Source organism: Pristiophorus japonicus, chromosome 5 (genome assembly GCF_044704955.1).
Source record: "Pristiophorus japonicus isolate sPriJap1 chromosome 5, sPriJap1.hap1, whole genome shotgun sequence".
Taxonomy (NCBI): Eukaryota; Metazoa; Chordata; class Chondrichthyes; family Pristiophoridae; genus Pristiophorus; species Pristiophorus japonicus.
Window position 1 is genome coordinate 2,839,272 of NC_091981.1, and position 24,126 is coordinate 2,863,397.

The window sequence follows — 24,126 nt, forward strand, 5'->3', positions numbered from 1 at the left end:
TTCACCGCCTGCTGTACCTGCATGTCAACTTTCAATGACTGATGAACCATGACACCCAGGTCTCGCTGCACCTCCACTTTTCCTAATCTGCTGCCATTCAAATAATATTCTGCCTTCATGTTTTTGCCCCCAAAGTGGATAACCTCACATTTATCCACATTATACTGCATCTGCCATGCATTTGCCCACTCACCTAACCTGTCCAAGTCACCCTGCAGCCTCTTAGCGTCCTCCTCACAGCTCACACCGCCACCCAGTTTAGTGTCATCTGCAAACTTGGAAATATTACACTCAATTCCATTAGCTAAATCATTAATATATATTGTAAAGAGCTGGGGTCCCAACACTGAGCCCTGCGGCACTCCAGTAGTCATTGCCTATCATTCTGAAAAGGACCCGTTAATCCCGACTCTCTGCCAACCAGTTCTCTATCCACATCAGTACATTACCCCCAATACCATCTGCTTTGATTTTGCACACCAATCTCCTGTGTGGGACCTTGTCAAAAGCCTTTTAAAAGTCCAAATACACCACATCCACTGGTTCTCCTATGTCCTCTCTACTAGTTACATTCTCAAAAAATTCCAGAAGATTTGTCAAGCATGAATTGCCCTTCGTAAATCCATCCTGACTTGGACCGATCCTGTCACTGCTCTCCAAATGCGCTGCTATTTCATCCTTAATGATTGATTCCAACATTTTCCCCACCACTGACGTCAGGCTAACTGATCTATAATTACCCGTTTTCTCTCTCTGTCCTTTTTTAAAAAGTGATGTTACATTAGCTACCCTCCAGTCCATAGGAACTGATCCAGAGTCGATAGACTGTTGGAAAATTATCACCAATGCATCCACTATTTCTCGGGCCACTTCATTAAGTACTCTGGGATGTAGACTGTCAGGCCCTGGGGATTTATCGGCCTTCAATCCCATCAATTTCCCAAACACAATTTCCCACCTAATAAGGATATCCTTCAGTTCCTCCTTCTCACGAGACCCTCGGTCCCCTAGTACATCCGGAGGGTTATTTGTGTCTTCCTTCGTGAAGACAGAACCAAAGTATTTGTTCAATTGGTCTGCCATTTCTTTGTTCCCCATTATAAATTCACAATCCGACTGCAAGGGACCTATGTTTGTCTTCACTAATCTTTTTCTCTTCACATATCTATAGAAGCTTTTACAGTCAATTTTTATGTTTCCGGCAAGCTTCCTCTCATACTCTATTTCCCCCCTCTTAATTAAACCCTTTGTCCTCCTCTGCTGAATTCTAAAATTCTCCCAGTCCTCCGGTTTGCTACCTTTTCTAGCTAATTTGTATGTCTCTTCTTTGGAATTAATACTATTCTTAATTTCCTTTGTAAGCCATGGTTGAGCCACCTTCCCTGTTTTATTTTTACTCCAGACAGGCATGTACAATTGTTGAAGTTCGTCCATATCTTTAAATGTTTGCCATTGCCCATCCACCGTCAACCCTTTAAGTATCATTTGCCAGTCTAATCTAGCCAATTCGTGCCTCATACCATCAAAGTTACCTTTCCTTAAGTTCAGAACCCTAGTTTCTGAATTAACTGTGTCACTCTCCATCTTAATAAGGAATTCTACCATATTATGGTCACTCTTCCCCAAGGGGCCTCGCACAACAAGATTGCTAATTAGTCCCTTCTCCATCCTCGACCTCTGCGGCCATTTGACATGATTGACTCACCATCATCATCATCATCATAGGCAGTCCCTCGGAATTGAGGAAGACTTGCTTCCATTCTTAGAATGAGTCCTTAGGTGGCTGAACAGTGCAATACAAGAACCACAGGCCCTAATACAGGTGGGACAGACAGTGGTTGAGGGTAAGGGAGGGTGGGACAGGTTTGCCGCACGCTCCTTCCGCTGCCTGCGCTTGGTTTCTGCATGCTCTCGGTGACGAGACTCGAGGTGCTCAGCGCCCTCCCGGATGCACTTCCTCCACTTAGGGCGGTCTTTGGCCAGGGACTCCCAGGTGTCGGTGGGCATTTTGCACTTTATCAGGGAAGCTTTGGGGGTGCTTTGAGACTCCAAAAGTAAGCGCTCTACTCGGAACTCCTTCATGGCAAACGAGCCAAAGGTGGGCAGAGGAAACGTTACAAGGACACCCTCATAGAAACATAGAAAATAGGTGCAGGAGTAGGCCATTCGGCCCTTTGAGCCTGCACGCCATTCAATGAGTTCATGGCTGAACATGCAACTTCAGTACCCCATTCCTGCTTTCTCACCATACCCCTTGATCCCCCTAGTAGTAAGGACTACATCTAACTCTTTTTTGAATATATTTAGTGAATTGGCCTCAACAACTTTCTGTGGTAGAGAATTCCACAGGTTCACCACTCTCTGGGTGAAGAAGTTTCTCCTCAGCTCAGTCCTAAATGGCTTAGCCCTTATCCTTAGACTGTGACCCCTGGTTCTGGACTTCCCTAACATTGGGAACATTCTTCCTGCATCTAACCTGTCTAAACCCATCAGAATTTTAAACGGTTCTATGAGATCTCCTCTCATTCTTCTGAATCCAGTGAATACAAGCCCAGTTGATCCAGTCTTTCTTGATATGTCAGTCCCGCCATCCCGGGAATCAGTCTGGTGAACCTTCGCTGCACTCCCTCAATAGCAAGAATGTCCTTCCTAAGTTAGGAGACCAAAACTGTACACAATACTCCAGGTGTGGCCTCACCAAGGCCCTGTACAACTGTAGTAACACCTCCCTGCCCCTGTACTCAAATCCCTTCGCTATGAAGGCCAACATGCCATTTGCCTTCTTAACCGCCTGCTGTACCTGCATGCCAACCTTCAATGACTGATGTACCATGACACCCAGGTCTCGTTGCACCTCCCCTTTTCCTAATCTGTCACCATTCAGATAATAGTCTGTCTCTCTGTTTTTACCACCAGAGTGGATAACCTCACATTTATCCACATTATACTTCATCTGCCATGCATTTGCCCACTCACCTAACCTATCCAAGTCACTCTGCAGCCTCATAGCATCCTCCTCGCAGCTCACACTGCCACCCAACTTAGTGTCATCCGCAAATTTGGAGATACTACATTTAATCCCCTCGTCTAAATCATTAATGTACAATGTAAACAACTGGGGCCCCAGCACAGAACCTTGCGGTACCCCACTAGTCACTGCCTGCCATTCTGAAAAGTACCCATTTATTCCTACTCTTTGCTTCCTGTCTGCCAACCAGTTCTCAATCCACGTCAGCACACTTACCCCCAATCCCATGTGCTTTAACTTTGCACATTAATCTCTTGTGTGGGACCTTGTCGAAAGCCTTCTGAAATTCCAAATACACCACATCAACTGGTTCTCCCTTGTCCACTCTACTGGAAACATCCTCAAAAAATTCCAGAAGATTTGTCAAGCATGATTTCCCTTTCACAAATCCATGCTGACTTGATTGACTATAGCATCTTCCTCCTGCACCTCTCTTCCATTCTCCAGCTCATTGGATTGGCCTCGTTTAAGAACATAAGAAATAGGAGCAGAAATCGGCCATTCGGCCCCTTGAGCCTGCTCGGCCATTCAATGAGATCACGGCTGATCTTAGACCTCAACTCCACTTTCCTGCACTATCCCCATATCCCTTGATTCCCTTAATATCCAAAAATCTATTGATCTCTGTCTTGAATATACTCGACAACTGAGCCTCCACAGTCCTCTGGGGCAGAGAATACCAAAGATTCACCACCCTCTGAGTGAAGAAATTCCTCCTCCGCTCAGTCCTAAATGACCAACCCCTTATCCTGAGACTGTGACCCCTGGTTCTCGATTCTCCAGCCCGGGGGAAACATCCTCTCAGCATCTACCCTGTCAAGCCCTGTAAGAATTTTGTATGTTTCAATGAGATTACCTCTCATTCTTCTCGAAGGCTCGAAGGCTCATTGCAGGCTCGAAGGGCCGAATGACCTATTCCTGCACCTATTTTCTATGTTTCTATGTTTCTAAACTCTCGAGAATATAGGCCTAGGCTACAGTATTGCCCATCCCTAATTGCCCCTTGAGAAGGTGGTGGTGAGCCGCCTTCTTGAACCGCTGCAGTCCGTGTGGTGAAGGTGCTCCCACAGTGCTGTTAGGGAGGGAGTTCCAGGATTGTGACCCAGCGACGATGACGCCCCTCCCCAAAACCTTCTTTGGCTGGATGTCCATTTCCCCCCTCCCCCTTGTGCCTCTAAATTGCCGAGAGATGTTGTACGATATTAAAGTTGCTAGATAAATGCAAGTTGTTGTTGTAAGTGGTAATATCGTGTGGGATTCAAGGAGGCAAATTTAAATCTCACCTGTGGCACAAAAAAATGTAAAGGGTAGTTTAAAAAAAAAATACATGATTTTTCTGAAGATTGTGCGTGTTTTTTCACATTTCCACCTGCGGCCAATGTTCCCATGAAGCCACACAGCTCTGGAGCTCGCACGCAGCTGGCTCACCGGCTTTTAAATGGAAAAAAAACGCACACGTGCGGAATAATGAATGGGCTGCGAGGCCCAAAAAAGATTAATCATAGAAATTTACTGTACGGAAGGAGGCCATTCGGCCCATCGTGTCCGCTCAAGAGTTATCCGGCCTAATCCCACTTTCCAGCTCTCGGTCCGTAGCCCTGTAGGTTACGGCACTTCAGGTGCACATCCAAGTACTTTTTAAATGTGGTGAGGGTTTCTGCCTCTACCACCCTTTCAGGCAGTGAGTTCCAGACCCCCCCACCACACATATCCACTCAACTCCCCTCTAAACCTCCCCCCAATTATTTTAAATCTATGCACCCTGGTTGTTGACCTCTCAGCTAAGGAAACATTCGAAGAAACATTGCCTGCAGCATTACTATTTTCTCAAATTCTTATGCCCTTCCTTGTCTAGATTTTGCTGGATGGACCGGGTACTTTGAAATACAGTAACTTCAGCCTAGCCAAAGCCGAAGGAGAGAATCTAGATGAATTCTTTTCAATGATTGGTGCAGAAGAAGGTGTCGGGGAAAGCAATGAAGGCACACAAAGGAAGAAGTCTAAAAGTCGGGCTCGAGGTAACCGTCTCTCATGAAGTTCTCCTAAATAAGGCCCGTGGATGATGTGAAATTTGAGATCACTTTTAAACCTACATTACTGGAAGTCCACGGGTGTCCGATGGTAGCGGAGCATGAAATAAAAACTGAAAATGCTGTCAATACTCAGCAGGTCAGGCAGCATCTGTGGAGAGAGAATCATAGAATCACAGAAATTTACAGCACAGAAGGAGGCCATTCGGCCCATCGTGTCTGCGCCGGCTGACAAAGAGCTACCCAGCCTAATCCCACTTTCCAGCTCTCGGTCCGTAGCCCTGTAGGTTACGGCACTTCAGGTGCACATCCAAGTAATTTTTAAATGTGGTGAGGGTTCCTGCCTCTACCACCCTTTCAGGCAGTGAGTTCCAGACCCCCACCACCCTCTGGGTGAAAAAATGTTTCCTTATCACCCCTCTAAACCTCCCCCCAATTACTTTAAATCTATGCCCCCTGGTTGTTGACCCCTCTGCTAAGGGAAATAGCTCCTTTCCATCCACTCTTTCTCCTCATAATTTTATACACCTCAATTAGATCTCCCCTCAGCTTCCTCTGTTCCAAGGAAAACAACCCTAGCCTATCCAATCTTTCCTCATAGCTAAAATTTTCCAGTCCTGACAACATCCTCATAAATCTCCTCTGCACCCTTTCTAGTGCAATCACATCCTTCCTATAATGCACACAGTACTCTAGCTGCGGCCTAACTAGTGTTGTACCTGTATACCGCTCTAGCATAACTTCCCTGGTCTTGTATTCTATGCCTTGGCTAAAAAAAGGCAAGTATCCCGTATGCCTTCTTAACCACCTTATCGACGTGTCCTGCGACCTTTAAGGATCAGTGGACATGCACTCCAAGGTCCCTTTGTTCCTCCACACCTCTCGATATCCTCCCATTATAGAAACGTTTCAGGTCGATGACCTTTTGCCATAGATGAGCATGATGCTGTCCAAAGCCCAAATGTGTACTTTCTGGTAGGACTGGCTGAATAGTAATCAAGATTGGGAACCGTGATTGTTTATTTTGTCTCTCTCTAACAATGGGACACCGAGGCCAGTTCTAGCACCTCTGTAACTATTTCTGCTGAGATCAGGTAATGCAGCATCGAACACATACCTTCTAGTGCCTCAGTGGCTCAGTTCCACACCAGACCGTTAATTTGCCAACTGAGTCATCGACAAAAACAACTTTTCGCAACAATTGAGTGTTTTCCTTAACTGTTGCAAGCAGGAACATAGGGCACTGGTGTAGGTGAACAGGCTTGTCTTGTCTCGTTTAACTTAGCAGTCTAGCTGAACTTTGCCAACTTAATACTTAAGAAGTGTAGTCACATTTGTAACGTAGGAAACCCAGGTGCCAATTAGTGCACAGCAAGCTCCCACAAACAGCAGTGTGATAATATCTTGATCATCTGTTTTGGTGATGTTGATTGAGGGATAAATATTGGCCCCAGGACACCGGGGAGAACGCCCCTGCTCTTCGACATAGTGCCACGGGATCTTTTATATCCACCTGAGAGCAGACGGGGCCTCGGTTTAATGTCTCATCCGAAAAACGCCACCTCCAACAGTGCAGTATTCCTTCAGTACTGCCCCTCCGACAGTGCAGCGCTCCCTCGGTACTGCCCCTCCGACAGTGCGGCACTCCCTCAGCACTGTCCCTCCGACAGTGCGGCACTCCCTCAGTACTGCCCCTCCGACAGTGCAGCGCTCCCTCAGTACTGCCCCTCCGACAGTGCAGCGCTCCCTCGGTACTGTCCCTTCGACAGTGCGGCACTCCCTCAGTACTGCACTGGAGTGTCGGCCTAGATTTTTGTGCTCAAGTCTCTGGAGTGGGACTTGAACCCACAACCTTCTGACTCGGGCGACAGTGCTGCTCACTGAGCCACAACTGACACTCCTGAAGTTAAATAGGCGATTATAGTTATTTGAATAAATACATGCATTTTCCAGATTTGAACCCAGGTAGTGGATTCAATTCCAGGTTGCTTGAGCTGAATGTAAATGGCTAAAAGAGACTACAATGAGCATTAGAGCCCAAGGACTTGATTAATTGATCGCCATTGGCGTTGACTCGTGTTCTCTTTTCCTTGTAGCAATGTTCCCCCCCCGCACCACCCCCGTGAAAGGCCTGTGTTTGCAGTAACTATAATTGAGTTCTGTTCAAGGTATTTCGATACGTTTCATTTGATGCGTTTCCCTTTTAGGATCTTCAGTATACATGGCTCCAGAGGTTCTGACGGGTGAAGAGTGTTCTTCAGTCAGTGATTTATGGTCCCTGGGCTGTGTCCTGTACGAGATGTTTTCAGGTTGGTTTTTGAACATGTTCACTTGAAATCTTTCCTTCTACCAGCACGTAATTGAAAAGTCCCAAGTTTTATGTTGTGTGGTGTTTGTGATTCGTCCAACCTTCCTCATCTATGACTTTATTTCATATTTCTGCATTTTCAAAACTCTGAACCAGGGCAGTGCTAATGTACACGCCCATGTCACTTTGAAAAATGTGGAAACTTTAGGTGCTACAACTTCACGGAAATGCGATTTAATCACCATTCTGCTGCTGCATTTAATCGAAAAAAACCGTTCATTTCTATAGCACCTTTCACGACCACCGGACGTCAGGAAGCGCTTTACAACCAATAAAGTACTTTTTGGAGTGTAGTCACTGTTGTTATGTATGAAACGCGGCAGCCAATTTGTGCACACAGCAAGCTCCCACAAACAGCAATGTGCTGATGATCTGTTTTTTAGTGATGTTGATTGAGGGATAAATATTGGTCCCAGGACACCGGGTAGAACTCCCCTGCTCTGCTTCAAAATAGTGCCGTGGGATTTTTTACATCCACCTGAGAGAGCAGACCGGGCCTCGGTTTAACGTCTCATCCGAAAGATGGCACCTCCGACAGTGCAGCACTCCCTCAGTACTGTCCCTCCGACAGTGCGGCACTCCTTCAGTTACTGCCCCTCCGACAGTGCAGCATCCCTCAATACTGCCCCTCCAACAGTGCGGCACTCCCTCAGTACTGCCCCTCCGACAGTGCAGCACTCCCTCAGTACTGTCCCTCCGACAGTGCAACACTCCCTCAGTACTGCCCCTCCGACAGTGCGGCACTCCCTCAGTACTGCCCCTCCGACAGTGCAGCACTCCCTCAGTACTGTCCCTCCGACAGTGCAACACTCCCTCAGTACTGCCCCTCCGACAGTGCAGCACTCCCTCAGCACTCCACTGCACTGGGAGTGTCGGCCTAGATTTTGCGCTCACTTCCCTGGAGTGGGACTTGAACCTACAACCTTCTGACTCAGAGGCGAAGGTGCTGCCAACTGAGACACACCTGACACTTAGTGTTCTAACAAAACATTGCACTATATAATTGATTCCTGTGCTTTTACGTTTTCTATGATGTGTAATGCCTAGAGTTGTCCGTGACAGTAAGCTCAGTGTGCATGCATCTGTCGGCGACTGATTGAATCCGGTTAGGGAACTCTGCTTGTTGTTTTGCCATCGCTGACCGATTGTTGATATCTGCTAACTTAACGTAGACTGGATGTTTGACTCTATAATCTTCCTGGTGTGCATGGCTAACCCTTGTGACTGCTTTTATGAGCCTTCAGGGCATTACCTCACCTCTGTTTGATTATAATATTGCCTGTTGTGTCGAAGTCAGTTTTGTCAGCATCCTCGGCTTTTTGGAACTCCAGGGCACATGCTACCAAAATACCTGTCTCAGCTCGCTATTAAACAGAGCCCAGCTTGGGGAACTGGCGGGGGGGGGGAGGGAGCACAGTGTGAGACGCTCGTGTGTCATCTCTGGGACCGAGGTTTAAATCCTGTACAGACTGACGGGGGTGAAAACCTTCTCCATCTGTTGTCTGTAAGGGAAGAGTTTGGCACTAAAGCACTAAACTTTCTCCAATTCAACAATAATTGACCATTTTGCTTAGGAATCCCCCCTGGTATGGGAAATGGAGAAATGTCCCGCCGGTGCAGAAGTCACTGCTCTGACGATGTTTTCGCTGGGGCATATTGAAGCTTAGCTCTGCATCTGGCTACACTGTTACTGACCTAGAGGTATTTCGTGCTGCCACTGGGTCCTTGAAATGGGAAAAAGTTAATTCTCCAGTACTGACATCCTTCCCCTTGTTGAACATAAACATTCTAAAGGTGAGGGGAGAAAACAAAAAGTTGAGAGATTGAGTGGATTGGGCCGATATTCTTTGGATTTTAGAAGAATGAGAGGTGATCTCAGTGAGACATACAAGATTCTGAGGGGGATTGACAGGGTAGATGCTGAGAGGATGTTTCCCCCGGGCTGGGGAGTCGAGAACCAGGGGTCACAGTCTCAGGATAAGGAGTCGGCCATTTAGGACTGAGATGAGGAGGAATTTCTTCACTCAGAGGGTGGTGAATCTTTGGAATTCTCTGCCCCAGAGGGCTGTGGATGCTGAGTCGTTGAGTATATTCAAGGCTGAGATCGATAGATTTTTGGACTCTCGGGGAATCGAGGGATATGGGGATCGGGCGGGAAAGTGGAGTTGAGGTCGAAGGTCAGCCGTGATCTTAATAAATGGCAGAGCAGGCTCGAGGGGCCGAATGGCCGACTCCTGCTCCTGATTCTTATGTTCTTTTTAAAGTAAATTCTGACATGGTTATGAAGTATTTTAAACTAAATTCTTGTGCAATTCAGCAGCACAGTTGAACAAGTTAAAACTTGGAGAGATTGAGATAGCAATAAATTATTCAGATGTTTTTTCTGAAGGTGCTTACGTATTGACGCTTGGAGTGTGGCGCTTGAGCAGAGGCCTGGAACATTGTTGTGTTGTTGGTAACAGCTTGTTGCTCACGGTTGCTATGTTTCTTCGACAGGAAAACCACCATTTTTCTCGCAAAGCTTTTCCGAGTTGGTCGAGATGATTTTGTACGAAGATCCAGCAGCACCCAAACCTCAAGGTTCAGTCATTTTTCAGAATATTTTGTAAAGCATACTTGATAAACAACAACAACAACTTGTATTTATATAGCGCCTTTAACGTAGTAAAACGTCTCAAGACGCTTCACAGGAGTATTATGAGACAGAAAATTTGCCATTGAGCCACAAATTAGGGCTGATGACCAAAAGCCTAGTCAAAGAGGTAGGTTATAAGGAGCGTCTTGAAATATGAAAATTAACTGGTCATTTAAATTGAGATATTTTTCCACTGGAAATATTTTTAATTATGAGGCCTGTATGGAGGGATGATCTCGAACCTCCAGTTTGATTATAGCTTTGAAGTTCACATTTGACTTTGTAACTAAAACAGCAATTCCCTCTTTGTTGAGTTCCAGGGCTGCATTTCCTCTGCCGAGAACAGTTTTTGTGAAGGAATCAGAGAGGTAGAGAGGCGGAGAGGTTTAGGCAGGGAGTTCCAGAGCTTGGAGTCCAGGCAACAGAAGGCACGGCCACCAATGATTCTGATTATAATAGAGTTGATCGAGGGCGGAATCAGAGGAGTGCAGACATCTTTGGGTGGGGAGGGCGGGGGGGAGAGAGGGCGATGGGAGGGGGTTGTGAGGCTAAAGGAGATTACAGAGATAGGGAGGGGCCGAGGCCATGGAGGGATTTGAAAATAAAGAATTTTGAAATCGAGGCATTGCTTAACCGGGAGCCAATGTAGGTCAGCGAGCACAGGGGCTGAGGGGTGATCAGGACTCGGTGCGAATTAGGACACGGGGCAGCGAGCACAGGGGGTGATGGGTGAGTGGGACCTGGTGCGAGTTAGGACATGGGGCACGGGGTGATGGATGAGCGGGACTCGGTGCGAGTTAGGACATGGGGCACAGGGGGTGATGGGTGAGTGGGACTCAGTGCAAGTTAGGACACGGAGCAGCGAGCACAGGGGGTGATGGGTGAGTGGGACCTGGTGCGAGTTAGAACATGGGGCACGGGGTGATGGATGAGCGGGACTCGGTGCGAGTTAGGACATGGGGCACAGGGGGTGATGGGTGAGTGGGACTCAGTGCAAGTTAGGTCACGGAGCAGCGAGCACAGGGGGTGATGGGTGAGTGGGACTCGGTGCGAGTTAGGTCACGGAGCAGCGAGCACAGGGGGTGATGGATGAGCGGGACTCGGTGCGAGTTAGGACATGGGGCACAGGGGGTGATGGGTGAGTGGGACTCGGTGCGAGTTAGGACACGGAGCAGCGAGCACAGTGGGTGATGGGTGAGCGGGACTTGGTGCGAGTTAGGACATGGGGCAGCCGAGTTTTGGATCACCTCTAGTTTTCGTAGGGTAGAATGTGGGAGGCCAGCCAGGAGTGTGTTGGAATCGTCAAGTCTGGAGATAACAAAGTCCAATCAAAGGCCAATGGGGATGAGATACGTAAACAGCCAGAATCCGAGGTTTAAAGGGGGTGGGGTAAATGTTGTCCTCCCTCAGTGCCATGGCTACCAAAAATCTTGCTCATGCTTTTGCCCCTCTAGACTTGACTAATTCAAAGCTCCTGCTAGGGCAGAGATCAATGCCTCCCCACTTCTGCTCTCCATAACTTCCAGCTTATCCAAAACTCAGGTGGCCCCATTCCACCCCCAACTTTGTTCCACCCCCATCACCCCCAACTTTGTTCCACCCCCATCACCCCCAACTTTGCTGACTTGCATTGACTGACTTCCTGTCTTTCAAGATATTAAATCAAAAATGATAATCATCATCATCAAATTCCTTCGTGGCCATGCCACGTTCCACCTGCTTTGTATCTCTCCACAACCTTTGATGCTTCGGATTCTGGCTGTTTATTTATCTCCTTCCCCATTGGTGCCAGAGCCTTTGGCAGCCTCGGTCCTACTCTTTGGAACTCTCTCCTTCAAACTTTCCTAACTCTGAACTTTTTGATCAAACTTTTGGTCAGCCCTCCTAATCTCTACCTCCACAGCTCGGTGCCTTTTCAGCCACCTATTTTCCATTTTTAAAGTGCCTTGGATTGTTTATTGCATTAATCACCATCACAGGCAGTCCCTCGGAATCGAGGAAGACTTGCTTCCACTCTTAAAATGAGTGCTTAGGTGACTGAACAGTCCAATACGAGAGCCACAGACTCTGTCACAGGTGGGACAGACAGGGGTTGAAGGAAAGGGTGGGTGGGACAGGTTTGCCGCACGCTCCTTCCGCTGCCTGCGCTTGGTTTCTGAATGCTCTCGGCGATGAGACTCGAGGTGCTCAGCGCCCTCCCGGATGCACTTCCTCCACTTAGGGCGGTCTTTGGCCAGGGACTCCCAGGTGTCGGTGGGGATGTTGCACTTTATCAGGGAGGCTTTGAGGGTGTCCTTGTAACGTTTCCTCTGCCCACCTTTGGCTCATTTGCCGTGAAGGAGTTCTGAATAGAGCGCTTGCTTTGGGAGTCTCGTGTCTGGCATGCGGACAATGTGGCCTGCCCAACGGAGCTGATCAAGTGTGGTAAATGCTTCGATGCTGGGGATGTTGGCCTGGTGGAGGACACTAATGTTGGTGCGTGTAGGTACCATATAATTGTAAGTTATTGTTCCTCTTCCTACTTTTCTTTCCAGCGGGTATAAGTTATATCTTGATTCGCTGCATAATGTGCCAATATTCTGCAAATGTGCCTTGCACGCAAGAGTGCAGTGGAAAGAGAAACGTGTTATCTTGTATCCCTGAATGGGTAATGAAACACTTGTAGAATGGGCATATAATCGGCAAATGAAGTTCAACACTGATAAATGTGAGGGATTACATGTTGGTGGGAAGAATAGGGAGGTTACTTGTTACTTGGAGGGTGCGAGTCTGGGTAGGGTAGATGAACAAAGGGATCTCGGATACAAATACACATTACTAAAGGTTGCGACTCAGGTTAGCAAGACCATTAAAAAATGCAAACCAAGCACTCGGGTTTATTTCTAGAGGGATAGAATTGAAAAGTAGGGAAGTTATGCTAAACCTGTATCGAACCTTGGTTAGACCTCACTTGGGGCACTTTGTAAAGTTCTGGTTGCCATATTATAAAAAGGATATAGAATCACTGGAGAGGGTGCAGAGAAGGTTTACAAGGATGATACCAGAAATGCGAGGGTATACATATCAGGAAAGGATGAACAGGCTGGGTCTCTTTTCTCTTGAAAAAGGAAGGCTGAGGGGTGACCTAATAGAGGTCTTTAAAATGATGAATGATTTTGATGAGTGGATACCAAGAGAATGTTTCCACTTGTGGGGAAGAGCATAACTAGAGGCCATCAATATAAGATAGTCACCCAGAAACCCAATGGGGAATTCAGGAGAAACTACTTTACCCAGAGAGTGGTGAGAATGTGGAACTCGCTGCCACAGGGAGGGGTTGAGGGGAATAGTATCGATGTATTTAAGGGGAGGCTGGACAAGTATATGGGGGAGAAGGGAATAGAGGGTTATGCTGATAGAGTTAGATGGGGAAAGACTGGAGGAGGCTCGAGTGGAGCATAAACGCCAGCATGGACTGGTTGGGCCCAATGGCCTGTTTCTGGGCCGTATTTCCCGTGCAATCCTGTGTGCCATAACTTCCACAGGGAATGAGGAAAGGAGAGTCCACTTACCTTGGTGCTTGTGTGGATGCCTGCAAAAATCTTAATGGGCCTGAAATTCCGGTTGAGCTCTTCCCCCGGGCAAACAAGTGAAATAGGGAAAAAAGATGCACACTTACCTGTTGCTGCTGCGCCCGTTGGAACTTCCGAGCCTGAGGCCTCCCGTGACTGCACAGCGCAGCGTGTGCACGTGGAGACATGCGCAGGCCGGGAGCTGGAGACAGCAGCCAATCAGGTGTAGTCTAGATTCTCAGTATAGTAAGCCCGGAACTCCTATTACTATGAATGAGAACCCCCCCCCAAACACCCAAAACACAATTTAAAAAAAAAAGAAAAGAAACTACATATTTAACATTCATTTAAATTAAAGTTCTTAAAAAAAAAAAATCGGAAAAATATATTTTTTATAAAGTTTTTTTAATTAAGCCCTAAAATAAACTTACCGTAGTGGGGAGGGTTTTTAAAAATAAAATGTGTTTTTATAACTTTATTTTAAATGTTTCAGTATTTTTAAACACTTGTGCCTGTAACGGTAGGCTATATGCCTGCATTTTCAGGCGCAAGATTTTAAAAGATATTTGCCGGGCAAGATATGCGTAAATCTCGGAAATCTTGCCCTGCAGTGTCCTCGCTCCCGATATGCGCGAGATCTGTGAAGCCAGCAACTTGATATATCGGAAAAGCCGGTTTTCAGCGCATGCGCATTGCGCGCTGAAACCCGGCTTTTCCGATGCCTTCCCGGTTACGTAGAAACTTCGTACGGACCCGGGACATCGGAATTTCAGGGCCAATGTATTAGCTGCCAGGTGTGCCTGAAAAAGAGTGACACTTTTCGCAGCTCCTCCCACAGCAGGACTTCATAATTGAGAGGGGCCACTTTGCCCATGTTTCTCCTTCCAGCCATTATTCTGCAGGACAGATATTGCCTTTCAGAGGGGGAAATATAACGCACTGCGGGAAGGGGCACATATCCTCCATTTAGTTGCTGCAGTCAGCTTGCAGTTCTGGTTCCCTGCCCACGGTTTCCAAGTGCAGAGAGCCTGGGTAAATTCGGAGGCAAGCTTCAGTATACAGACTTCAGTACGGTGTGATTGCTGTGGCAGGCAGAGCCTTCGGCTTCACTTGCCAAATGGTGTGACTTGCCTACAGTCTTAAAAGGCAGATATCCCGGTGCCAAAATTGTATTTTGTAATTGTAATTTGTTAATTTCTGGACAAATTGCTATCCAGTTCAAAACATCTTTACTCTCTCTTAGGATCTACTGGGCAAAAACCTTCCATTGAATTTCTCGATTTGATTGAAAAATTACTTCAGAAAGACCCTTCAAAAAGGTAACTGAGTGGGACCTCGACTGAGGGCTTTAATCTTCATTTACAACAGGTGATAAGGAAGATCGGCGCCCTGTGAAATAGTATTGGGCTGTTAATGCAACAAATGATTGGAGTAAAATCAGAGAATGCTGGAAATCTCAGCGGGTCAGTCAGCGTCTGTGGAGAGGAAGCAGAGTTAACATTTCGGGTCGATGACCCTTCGATAGAACTGGAGAGTGTTCGGAAAGAACGGATTCTTAACCAGCACTGAGAGGGGGAGGGGAGGAAGAACAAAAGGGAAGGTCTGTGATCGGGTGGAAGGCAGGAGAGATTAGAGAGACAAAAGGGATGATGGTAATGGTAATGCCAGGAGTTAGAAAAACATTAGTCAAGATAGGGTGTGAATGGCGGGATATTGACCAGCGGCCATTAAAGACAAAGGGAAAAAGAAACAGGTTCGGGGAGAGGGAGAGGGAGGGGGCGGGCGAAAGGGAACCAAAGATTGGCAGTGGTTATGCTCTGAAATTTTTGAACTCGATGTTGAGTGCGGAAGGCTGTAAAGGGCCTAAATGAAAGATGAGGCGCTGTTCCTTGAGCTGGCGTTGAGCTTCGTTGGAACAATGTAGGAGGCCGAGGACGGAGAGGTCAGAGTGGGAGTGGGATGGAGTGGAGAATTAAAGTGACAGGCGACCGGAAGCTCAGGGTCACACTTACGGACTGAACGGAGGTGCTCTCTTGCCGAGGCTTGGAGCTGAAAGCTGCCTCCTTTAGTCAAGGAGCGAGGGTGGTGCACAATACAAGGTTGTGTATTCCGTGAAGTGGGAAGGTTACTGGTGTGGTGCAAGGTTCTTGCAGTGTCCGTCGGATATTTTTCTCCATGCGCTGGTTTAAAAGCTGAACTTGATCTAAAGAAGGATCACTCATAGAATCATAGAAATTTACAGCACAGAAGAAGGCCATTCGGCTCATCGTGTCTGTGCCAGAAGTCGATCATTTAAAATTTAGAATACTAATGTAATAGATTTTTAAAAAATACATTCCATTTTATTTTATTTTGGAGCACCTCCCAAACCTGCGACCTCTACCACCTACAAGGACAAGGGCAGCAGGCGCATGGGAACACCACCACCTCCACGTTCCCCTCCAAGTCATACACCATCCTGACTTGGAAATATATCGCCATTGCTTCATCGTCGCCAGGTCAAAATCCTGGAACTCCTTCCTTAACAGCATTATGGCATGGTCTACAGGGCTGTAGTGATACCCGCCCTCCTGTATGGCTCAGAGACATGGACCATGTACAGTAAACACCAAGTCTGGTAGCAATGCGGTGGAGGAGGATTTCCTGGAGTGTATTAGGGATGGCTTTCTAAACCAATATGTCGAGGAACCAACTAGAGGTCTGGCCATCCTAGACTGGGTGATGTGTAATGAGAAAGGACTAATTAGCAACCTTGGGGAAGAGTGATAATATGATATAATTCTTTATTAAGATGGAGAGTGACACAGTTAATTGAGAGACTCGGGTCCTGAACTTAAGGAAAGGTAATTTCGATGGTATGAGACGTGAATTGGCTAGAATAGACTGGCAAATGATACTTAAAGGGTTGACGGTGGATAGGCAATGGCAAACATTTAAAGAGCACATGGATGAACTTCAACAATTGCACACTCCTGCCTGGAGTAAAAATAAAACGGGGAAGGTAGCTCAACCGTGGCTAACAAAGGAAATTAAGGAGAGTGTTAAATCCAAGGAAGAGGCATGTAAATTGGCCAGAAAAAGCAGCAAACCTGAGGACTGGGAGAAATTTAGAATTCAGCAGAGGGGAACAAAGGGTTTAATTAGGAGGCGGAAAATAGAGTATGAGAGGAAGCTTGCTGGGAACATAAAAACTGACTGCAAAAGCTTCTATAGATATGTGAAGAGAAAAAGATTAGTGAAGACAAACATAGGTCCCTTGCAGTCAGATTCAGGTGAATTTATAATGGGGACCGAGGGTCTAATGAGAAGGAGGAACTGAATGAAATCCTTATTTGGTGGCAAATTGCGTTAGGGAAATTGATGGGATTGAAGGCCGATAAATCCTCGGGGCCTGATAGTCTGCATCCCAGAGTACTTAAGGAAGTAGCCCTAGAAATAGTGGATGCATTGGTGATCATTTTCCAACATTCTATTGACTCTGGATCAGTTCCTATGGACTGGAGGGTAGCTAATGTGACACCACTTTTTAAGAAGGGAGGAAGAGAGAAGGCGGGTAATTATAGACCGGTTAGCCTGACATCAGTAGTATTGAAAATGTTGGAATCAATCATTAAAGATGAAATAGCAGCACATTTGGAAAGCAGTGACAGGATCGGTCCAAATCAGCATGGATTTATGAAAGGGAAATCCTGCTTGATAAATCTTCTGGAATTTTTTGAGGATGTAACTGGTAGAGTGGACAAGGGAGAACCCGTGGATGTGGTGTGTTTGGACTTTCAAAAGGCTTTTGACAAGGTCCCACACAAGAGATTGTTGTGCAAAATCAAAGCAGATGGTATTGGGGGTAATGTACTGACGTGGATAGAGAACTGGTTGGCAGACAGGAAGCGGAGAGTCGGGATAAATGGGTCCTTTTCAGAATGGCAGGCAGTGACTAGTGGGGTGCCCCAGGGCTCAGTGCTGAGACCTCAGCTATTTACAATATGCATTAATGATTTGGATGAGGGAATTGAGTGTAATATCTCCAAGTTTGCAGATGACACTAAGCTGGGTGGCGGTGTGAGCTGTGAGGAGGACGCTAAAAGTCTGCAGGGTGACTTGGACAGGTTAGGTGAGTGGGCAAACGAGTGGCAGATGCAGTATAATGCGGATAAATGTGAGGTTATCCACTTTGGTGGCAAAAACACGAAGGCAGAATATTACCTGAATGGTGGCAGATTAGGAAAAGGGGAGGTGCAACGAGACCTGGGTGTCTTGGTTCATCAGTCATTGAAAGCTGGTATGCAGGTACAGCAGGTGGTGAAGAAGGCAAATGGTATGTTGGCCTTCATAGCTAGGGGATTTGAGTATCGGAGCAGGGAGATCTTAGTGCAGTTGTACAGGGCCTTAGTGAGGCCTCACCTGGAATATTGTGTTCAGTTTTAGTCTCCTAATCTGAGGAAGGACTGCTATTGAAGAAGTGCAGCGAAGGTTCACCAGACTGATTCCCGGGATGGCAGGACTGACATATGAGGAGAGACTGGATCGATTGGGCCTGTATTCACTGGAGTTTAGAAGGATGAGAGGGGTTCTCATCGAAATCTATACAATTCTGACGGGACTGGACAGGTTAGATGCAGGAAGAATGTTCCCGATGTTGGGGAAGTCCGGAACCAGGGGACATAGTCTAAGGATAACTGGTAAGCCATTTAGGACTGAGATGAGGAGAAACTTCTTCACTCAGAGAGTGGTTAACCTGTGGAATTCCCTGCCGCAGAGAGTTGTTGATGCCAGTTCATTGGATATATTCAAGAGGGAGTTAGCTATGGCCCTTCCAGCTAAAGGGATCAAGAGGTATGGAGAGAAAGCAGAAAAGGGGTACTGAGGTGAATGATCAGCCATGATCTTAGTGAATGGTGGTGCAGGCTCGAAGGGCCGAATGGCCTGCTCCTGCACCTATTTTCTATGTTTCTATGTTTAAGTCGCTGGAGAAATACCACCAATGATGTCTGCGCAAGATCCTGCAAATCCCCTGGGAGGACAGACGCACCAACGTTAGCGTCCTCGACCAGGCCAACATCCCCAGCATCGAAGCACTGACCACACTCGACCAGCTCCGCTGGGCAGGCCACATTGTTCGCATGCCAGACACGAGACTCCCAAAGCAAGCGCTCTACTCGGAACTCCTTCACGGCAAGCGAGCCCCAGGTGGGCAGAGGAAACGTTACAAGGACACCCTCAAAGCCTCCCTGATAAAATGCAACATCCCCACCGACACCTGGGAGTCCCTGGCCAAAGACGGCCCTAAGTGGAGGAAGTGCATTCGGGAGGGCGCTGAGCACCTTGAGTCTCGTCGCCGAGAGCATGCAGAAACCAAGCGCAGGCAGCGGAAGGAGCGTGCGGCAAACCAGTCCCACCCTCCCCTTCCCTCAACCACTGTCTGTCCCACCTGTGACAGAGACTGTAATTCCCGTATTGGACTGTTCAGCCACCTGGGAACTCACTTTTAGAGTGGAAGCAAGTCTTCCTCGATTTCGAAGGTCTGCCTATGATGATGATGATGGGAGCACCTTCCCCACACGGACTGCAGCGGTTCAAGAAGGCGGCTCACCACTACCTTCTCGAGGGCAATTGACGATGGGCAATAAATGCTGGCCTTGCCAGCGACGCCCACATCCCAGGAACGTATATGACAAACAAAATTGGCCTTGACAATTTAAGTTGTAGCTTTGTTTCATCTCAAAATGAAGGACTGGACAGGTAGAATTTTAAATAATTTGTATAGTGTTTTGCTGGAGGCTATTTATTGTACTTTAAAAAATTCATTAGTTGATCTCCCATGGCATTGCACATGGGGAGTGAAGACCAAGTGTAGTTTGTCAGCTGAAGTGTATTTCCCAGTTTGTGACAGTGCCCAGGCAAGTTATGGTGTTCATGATACTTGGAGCAACACTGGCCCATATACATCATTATTGTCATACACATTAGGTACAGGTCAGTCAGAGAAAGTTGGTACATTAATTACCTTAAACCCCTTTGTTTTTTCAAGTAAAAATTAATTTGCAACAATGTACATTTGCACTTTTGAAGATTAAAAGTGATTTATTCTAATATCAGCTGTGGCTCAGTGGGCAGCACTCTTGCCTCTCAGTCAAAAGGTTGTGGATTCAAGTCCCACTCCAGAGACTTGAGCATTAAATCTAGGCTGACACTCCAATGAGCGAGTGCTGCACTGTCGGAGGGGCAGTACTGAGAGAGTGCTACCCACTGTCAGAGCAGCAGTACTGAGGGAGCGCTGCACTGTCGGAGGGGCAGTACTGAGGGAGTGCTGCACTGTTGGAGGGGCAGCACTGAGGGAGTGCTACCCACTGTCGGAGGGGCAGTACTGAGGGGGCGCTGCACTGTCGGAGGGGCAGTACTGAGGGAGCGCTACCCACTGTCGGAGGGGCAGTACTGAGGGAGTGCTGCACTGTCGGAGGGGCAGTACTGAGGGAATGCTGTACTGCTGGAAGGGCAGTACTGAGGGAGTGCTGCGCTGTCAGAGGTGCCGTCTTTCGCATGAGACGTTAAACCGAGGCCCCATCTGCCCTCTCAGATGAATTTAAAGATCCTATGACACTATTTTGAAGAAGAGCAGGGGAGTTCTCTCTGATGTCCTGGGGCCAATATTTATCCCTCAATCGAAATCCCCGAATAAAAAACAGATTATCTGGTCATTATCACATTGCTGTGTGTGGGAGCTTGCTGTGCGCAAATTGGCAGCCGTGTTTCCTACATTACAACAGTGACTGCACTTCAAAAAGTGCTTCATTGGCTGTAAAGTGCTTTGGGACGCCAGTGATCATGAAAGGCGCTATATAAATGCAAGTCTTTTTATTTTATTACTTTCGTAGTTACTTTCCCAGTTTCCTTTGTCCTTTTCTTTCTAAAAGAACTATTTGATCTGAGTGATTCAGAAAATGAGCTTACATAGTTTGGGTTTTGAGGAAATGTGTTTGAATTTTCCATTGTTTATTTAAACTAGTATTTGGTAATGAAGGGAGGTTTTGCTTCTCGCTCTGTAGGCTGAACTGGAGAGGCCTCTTGCAGCACACTTTCTGGCGAGGAGCCTTTGCTGAAAAAGACTTCAGTGACGGAGGGAGCAGCAGCTTGAGGTCAGTAACAAGAGGAGGTCGATGACTTACTATTACCATTTGTGTTTCCCAGAGCCCCAGCAGTGTAAACTTACTTAGTTCCTGCCTTTTAATATGCGATCTGGCAATGTTTTTGTCACCGTTTCCCCAAAAATATTCCTGTTGATTTTTACTTTTATGGCCCGACATTATAGTGTCGGCTCAGTGGGCAGCATCTTCGCCTCTGAGTCAGAAGGTTGTGGGTTCAAGTCCCACTCCAGGGACTTGAGCACAGAAATCCAGGCTGACGCTCCTCGTGCAGTACTGAGGGAGTGCTGCACTGTCGGAGGGGCAGTACTGAGGGAGTGTCGCACTGTCGGAGGGGCAGTACTGAGGGAGTGCTGCACTGCCGGAGGAGCGGTACTGAGGGAGTGCTGCACTGCCGGAGGGGCGGTACTGAGGGAGCGCCGCACTGTCGGAAGGGCAGTACTGAGGGAGTGCTGCACTGCCGGAGGGGCGGTACTGAGGGAGCGCTGCACTGTCGGAAGGGCAGTACTGAGGGAGTGCTACACTGTCGGAGGAGCGGTACTGAGGGAGAGCCGCACTGTCGGAAGGGCAGTACTGAGGGAGTGCTGCACTGTCGGAGGAGCGGTACTGAGGGAGTGCCGCACTGTCGGAAGGGCAGTACTGAGGGAGTGCTGCACTGTCGGAGGTGCAGTACTGAGGGAGTGCTGCACTGCCGGAGGAGCGGTACTGAGGGAGTGCTGCACTGCCGGAGGGGCGGTACTGAGGGAGTGCTGCACTGCCGGAGGGGCGGTACTGAGGGAGCGCCGCACTGTCGGAAGGGCAGTACTGAGGGAGTGCTGCACTGTCGGAGGAGCGGTACTGAGGGAGAGCCGCACTGTCGGAAGGGCAGTACTGAGGGAGTGCTGCACTGTCGGAGGAGCGGTACTGAGGGAGCGCCGCACTGTCGGAAGGGCAGTACTGAGGGAGTTCCGCACTGTCGGAGGGGCCGTCTTTCAGATGAGATGTTAAACCGTCTGCTCTATCAGGTGAATGTAAAAGATCCCAAGGCACTATTTTGAAGAAGAGCAGGGGAGTTCTCCCCGGTGTCCTGGGGCCAATATTTATCCCTCAATCAACGTCACTAAAACAGGTGATCTGGTCATTATCACATTGCTGTGTGTGGGAGCTTGCTGTGCGCAAATTGGCTGCTGCCTTTCCCACATTACAACAGTGCCGACACTTCAAAACTACTTCATTGGCTGTAAAGCACTTTGGGATGCCCAGTGGTCGTGAAAGGCAAAAATGCAAGCCTTTCTTTATGGATTTAAACTAATTGTTGTCGAGCAGTTTGTAAAAGTTAATGGCCCGGAATCTGCGGCCAGCAGCGAAGCTGTAGATGTCGATTCGACGTCGGAAGAGATGCAGTGAAATGAGGGCGGAGGGGAGACAAATGGGGAAATAAAAGGAACTGATTTGGAATAGTTAAGCTGCGACAAGGATGTACCCAAATGGTTGTTGCTGCAGCCAAAATACCAGCTACAGTGCTCTCGCAGGTTGCAGCACAACCTCGCCCTGCTTCGTGCCTCTTGGCCTGTCCGCCAAAACCCCGCCTCTCGCCACTGAGGCCCATTAACGGTACTGCTTGCTTTCTACCTGGCAGTGCCCAGGAGAACGATCCTCCATTCCTGCTGACTCCCTGACAATCCCGGAGAGTTTTGGCAAACCTCCTGCATTTCACAGCTTGCCACGTCCTACCATTGGGTTGCAGCGCCGTGTGGACCGTTCACTGACTCTCTCCAGTCGGCAAGTGCAGGAAGGGTTCTGAGTCACTGGTCACAGATTCCACTGAACTCGGGTGTACTGACTAAGCTGCTGTGGCCATGCAATCGAAAGTTGCTGGGGTGCTGTCATCATGGGCTGTTCTGCCTCAACAGTTGGGCTTTGCCCGGTGCTAAGCTAACATAATGGCTTCTTCATCTCCTTAAAAACTGTTGCAACAATATTGGTTTAGGAAGGTGGGACTGAAACAATTATTTAATATGTTTGCCTGCATTTAGACTTTAAAATTCAACATTGAATGTACATGAACGTGTCCACGATTTCACAAAAAAACAGGTTTGCACATCATTTTGATGGAGTACAAAAGCAGGGAGGTCCTGCTGCAACTGTACAGGGTATTGGTGAGGCCGCACCTGGAGTACTGCGTGCAGTTTTGGTCACCTTACTTAAGGAAGGATATACTGGCTTTGGAGGGGGTACAGAGACGATTCACTAGGCTGATTCCGGAGATGAGGGGGTTTCCTTATGATGATAGATTGAGTAGACTGGGTCTTTACTCGTTGGAGTTCAGAAGGATGAGGGGTGATCTTATAGAAACATTTAAAATAATGAAAGGGATAGACAAGATAGAGGCAGAGAGGTTGTTTCCACTGGTCGAGGAGACTAGAACTAGGGGGCACAGCCTCAAAATACGGGGGAGCCAATTTAAAACGGAGTTGAGAAGGAATTTCTTCTCCCAGAGGGTTGTGAATCTGTGGAATTCTCTGCCGAAGGAAGCAGTTGAGGCTAGCTCATTGAATGTATTCAAGTCACAGATAGATAGATTTTTAACCAATAAGGGAATTAAGGATTATGGGGAGAGGGCGGGTAAGTGGAGCTGAGTCCACGGCCAGATCAGCCATGATCTTGTTGGGTGGCGGAGCAGGCTCGAGGGGCTAGATGGCCTACTCCTGTTCCTAATTCTTATGTTATGTTCTTATTTTAAAACATTCACTTCAATCCAGTTTTGCCTTTTTGACCTTAAATCTAACAAAGTTTTCTTCTGATTCAACAACAACTTGTAGACGAGAGCAGGACCCGATCATGCTTTATGTGTTCCAGCCAGATCTGGCGGTGAATGGCGAAACCAGTTGTCCACCATCATCATCATCATCATAGGCAGTCCCTCGGAATCGAGGAAGACTTGCTTCCACTCTTACAATGAGTCCTCAGGTGGCTGAACAGTCCAATACGAGAGCCACAGTCCCTGTCACAGGTGGGACAGACAGTGGTTGAGGGAAGGGGAGGGTGGGACTGGTTTGCCGCACGCTCCTTCCGCTGCTTTCTGCATGCTCTCAGCGATGAGACTCGAGGTGCTCAGCGCCCTCCCGGATGCACTTCCTCCACTTAGGGCGGTCTTTGGTCAGGGAATCCCAGGTGTCGGTGGGGATGTTGCACTTTATCAGGGAGGCTTTGAGGGTGTCCTTGTAACGTTTCCTCTGCCCACCTTTGCCATGAAGGAGTCTGCCATATCCGTTTAAAGTCTGCATCCCTTGAATTTTACTTCCTCTAATTTGAAGAAAGGGGCTGCACTTTAAATTGAATGAGATGGTGATATTTAATGTAACCCTGGTTTTCTCTCTCTAATTTTACAGTGCA

General features: G+C 47.7%; 1 protein-coding gene across 5 annotated transcripts in view; it reads left to right on the forward strand.

Annotated features, from left to right (window-relative positions):
* The window catches only part of ulk4 (unc-51 like kinase 4), a 615,462-nt gene that overhangs the window by 12,314 nt on the left and 579,022 nt on the right, over nt 1-24,126 (forward strand). For all 5 annotated transcript variants that reach the window (XM_070880300.1, XM_070880304.1, XM_070880303.1 and 2 more), the window contains exons 5-9: nt 4,884-5,046; nt 7,266-7,367; nt 9,923-10,006; nt 14,856-14,931; nt 20,656-20,745. In XM_070880300.1, coding sequence (XP_070736401.1) covers nt 4,884-5,046; nt 7,266-7,367; nt 9,923-10,006; nt 14,856-14,931; nt 20,656-20,745 — 515 coding nt within the window. The remainder of the gene's footprint in view (nt 1-4,883; nt 5,047-7,265; nt 7,368-9,922; nt 10,007-14,855; nt 14,932-20,655; nt 20,746-24,126) is intronic.